General features: G+C 36.5%; 1 protein-coding gene across 1 annotated transcript; it reads right to left on the bottom strand.

The window, feature by feature from the left end:
• Positions 1–126: 126 nt before the first annotated feature.
• On the bottom strand, positions 127–3,552 carry derl3 (derlin 3). Its single transcript, XM_019118250.2, has 7 exons — positions 3,199–3,552; positions 2,587–2,652; positions 2,378–2,451; positions 2,123–2,216; positions 1,733–1,928; positions 1,170–1,260; positions 127–1,070 (listed from the first exon to the last, which is right to left on the bottom strand). Exons 1-7 carry the CDS (start codon positions 3,286–3,288, stop codon positions 926–928), a joined length of 756 nt encoding a protein of 251 aa, XP_018973795.2. The 5' UTR covers positions 3,289–3,552; the 3' UTR covers positions 127–925.
• Between the last annotated feature and the right edge of the window lie 65 nt (positions 3,553–3,617).

The raw sequence follows: 3,617 nt of genomic DNA, 5'->3' as shown, positions 1-3,617 counted from the left end.
TCTCTGTTAGAATGCTTTTTGTTCCCAAAACTTGCAAGGACAGTCCCGATGGGCCAAGTGTCTTAAGAAATAAGAGTCTCAGTATTGTGTTCTGAACTAGCAAACTAGTCACTCGAGTGTTGTAGATATGGGTATAAAAATATGAGCCATATTTTTATTTGCAAAACAGAAATATCCAACAAACAATCCAATGGCAAATACAATACAAAAGAAAACGACAGTTTTTAGGAAATGTTATCTTTATGTGGAGCACAAATTCTTCCAGACAATCCGTCTTTCAGTTTCAGTGCATACAAGCTCTTTGTTTTTTGCAGTGGTACTAACAAAACGCCAACGGCTTGAAAACGCATAGTCTGCAGTTCAATTTTGGCATTTCAGATAGTCGGCACATTTGTGAATGTGTCCACCTGCCTCGCCGCTGACTGTGTTGTGGGAAAAGAGATATGTCACAGTATTGTACCCAAGAAAATACCCTCTTGTGGAGTTCACACGCACTCCAAAACGATGGATTAAAGTATGGGAGACTGAATGGATCCTCTTTCAACTTCAATCCTGCCAGCCACCACTGGTTTGGAATATTCATTAAATAGAAGTTGTTGAGAAAACAGCAATTGTTTCAAACCATGTGGTGTGAAGTAAAACAGAAAGGCATTGTTCCTTCAGAACAAAATAACAAAGGAAAACTGTTTGTGATGTGCATGGCGCTGAATGCAAAATCTGGATCTATTTATTTTGTACACAAAGGCACTAAGGTGGCCATAGTCTCCAACTTTCCTGGATCCACAGTGGACTGTATACTAAACCCCTTTATCAAGGAGTGTCTTCCGTTACACAGTCAGAACTTGACATGCAGACATAAACTTCCCCAACTAAAACAAGGAGGACTTTAAAAGCATGACAAGATTTATTGCTGTCTTTGAAACCTTCAGTTTTCTTCTCCTTGAAGATCCTCATCATTTTGACCTTGGCCAGCATCTTCTACACCTTGTCCATTCAGGGATATCCCACTCTGGTCTTCCGGAAGAGGGGCGTAATTCGGATCTTCTTGAGGCATGTCAAACAAAACTCGACTGCAAAACATTAATATATATTTCTGATTTAGTTTTCTGTGTAGAAGGCAAACAAATGATAAAAATAAAAATATTTTAAATATTTATAGGCATACTCACAAAATTCCAGGAGTGGCAAGAAGCTTTCTGCCTCCAGGCTGGTTAGGAAATACATCCTCCAGGAAGTAATAGATGTGTCCTACACCTATCCCTATATATACACACAAACATTCATACATGACTTACTTACTTATTTTTATTTTTTTAAGAAAAAAAAATATATATATATATTCAGCAAGAACACACTGATCAATTGATCAAGTTATTTTAAATAAATGCATTTTTTTTATCATTGTAGAAGTCACAAAAATATATAATCACTTTTCAACTCTGATAATAAAAAGAAAATGTTTCTTGATCACCAAATCAGCATATTCAAATGATTTCTGAATTATCGTGAAATCATATCGTTATTATTACGTGACACTTAAAGACTGGAGCAATGGCTGCTAAACATTCAGCTTTGCAACAAAGAAATAAATTACATTTTAAAATATATCCAAAGGGAATACAGTTATTTTAAACTGTAATAAAATTTCACAATATGTCAAAACTGCATTATGTAATGTTTATGCAAAGTCAGTTCTTCTTTCATGAGCATTTCAGGACAAAAGTTAACATACCGAGGAGATCAATAACAATGGAGTTGCCCAGTAACAGCGAGAATCCCATGAGCACCCAGGGAAGGAATGGGGCCTGGAAGTTGAGCAGGCCAAAGAAGTTCATGCGGACATAAGGGTTCCTTCTACTCCAGACATAAACCAGCATTATAGTGAAAGCCTGTCCTAAAAAGAACAGGTTGGCAAATAGACCAAAGAGCTATAGACATTAGAGTTAAAGAAATAAAAAAGAGAGAAGACTGAAATAGAACTAAAACTTAATTTATCACTATGAATAAACAACATAAAAGAATGAAATGTTCCTTATGAATACACATTGACAACCTATGATACATGGTTTGGTGAAGAGATGCATTCTTGGCTGTTGTTAAAGTGATGGATGCTGAAGGATACAGTCATAAGAACACCACCGAACAGGAACATATAGACAAAATCTGCCGTTCGACCACGGAAAGAACCTTCCTCCAGCATTCGACAGTAACGATATCTGCTCAGTCAAGGGCATAAACTCAGAAGACCTACAGCACAGCTGCATACGAGCCAAATGACTGTTATGCAAAGCAAACACACTGTGAAACTCTGAGAATGTGTTTTTGTGTGCACACTTCCTCAACATTTTACAGACAGTCAACAGCGAGAAAAGGATACAGAAAAATCATATTGAACAAGAAGCTGAATCCAAGAGGTCCAAAAAACAAGAAGTTTGTGATCAGTCGCCATACCTGCAAAGAGAAAGAGAGGAAACATAAATGTAAAAGTCGAAATAAAAGATTGAATAGAGTTGATTCAATTCAAGTTTTCAAGTTGATGAAGTGGTTGTGATAAATACAACGTTTCAATGATAATAGGGTACTAACCTGGTATTTCTTTAATATCAAGTCAGGGTTAAAATAGAGTTGAAACGGTGTGATGAACTCCAATTGCTGTAATAAAAAATAAAAATAAAAAGTCAAGCTTTTCTGGTGACCATGAAAAATGAACCTATTTTAGACTGTTCCTCTACGTTCCATTACTCTTAATAAGTGTGATTATTGGGTAGTTAACTGACAAGCTATCCTTCATATAAAATATATTATGTTTAACACATGGCATTCTATGACCTTATTAACTGTGAAGCTGTTTATAATATTTGCACTTTTAAAAATGTATTTGTCACACTGCAGTAAAAGATACAGCACAAAAAAATACAATACACAATACAATTATATAAAATATACACAAAATATATATATTTTTTACATTATATACTAAAATCAATTCTTGATTTTGAAATATAATTACACACAAACAAAATTATTTGTTCATAATTATGTTGGTTATTTAAGCATTTACACTGACACTGAATGTTGAATGCGGGGAAGATAACAATTGTGAAGACATATTGACTTCAGTATGTGATGATGATTCTATATTTATCTTGCAGTGTCAGTCCAGTATCAGGTATACTGTCTGTATCCTGGTGTACTCACCACAGCTGCAGTTGTCAGGACGCATGCGGTAGTATATGCTCGCGTGACGGCTGGGATCTGCATGTACTCCTGAGTGACGCTGTTTGCCATGATTTTTCTTCGGCGTATTAATAAACTCTTCCGCACACTTTCACTGTGTATCCGTGTGGTCACTTATCCCACAATACATTTCAGTACACTGACGCTGACCAACGATCGATCGGTTCACTGTGGATGGGCTTTACACCTCAGTAGATCCATGTCCACGTTCAGTGCTGGTTTCAGTCTGATTTTTTTAATGGTTCATAATGTTTGCGTTTGGATATAAGAGTTTTAATGGGGGCGGAGTGTGTCGCTTCGCTTCAGCACCTCAACGTGGAGGTTCGTGGACCAATAAGATTGCACGGTTCCACTGACGTCATGAAAGTCACATTGGCGTA

This window comes from Cyprinus carpio, chromosome B8 (assembly GCF_018340385.1).
Source record: "Cyprinus carpio isolate SPL01 chromosome B8, ASM1834038v1, whole genome shotgun sequence".
Taxonomy (NCBI): domain Eukaryota; kingdom Metazoa; phylum Chordata; class Actinopteri; order Cypriniformes; family Cyprinidae; genus Cyprinus; species Cyprinus carpio.
This window is presented reverse-complemented; position numbering and strand designations above follow the sequence as displayed.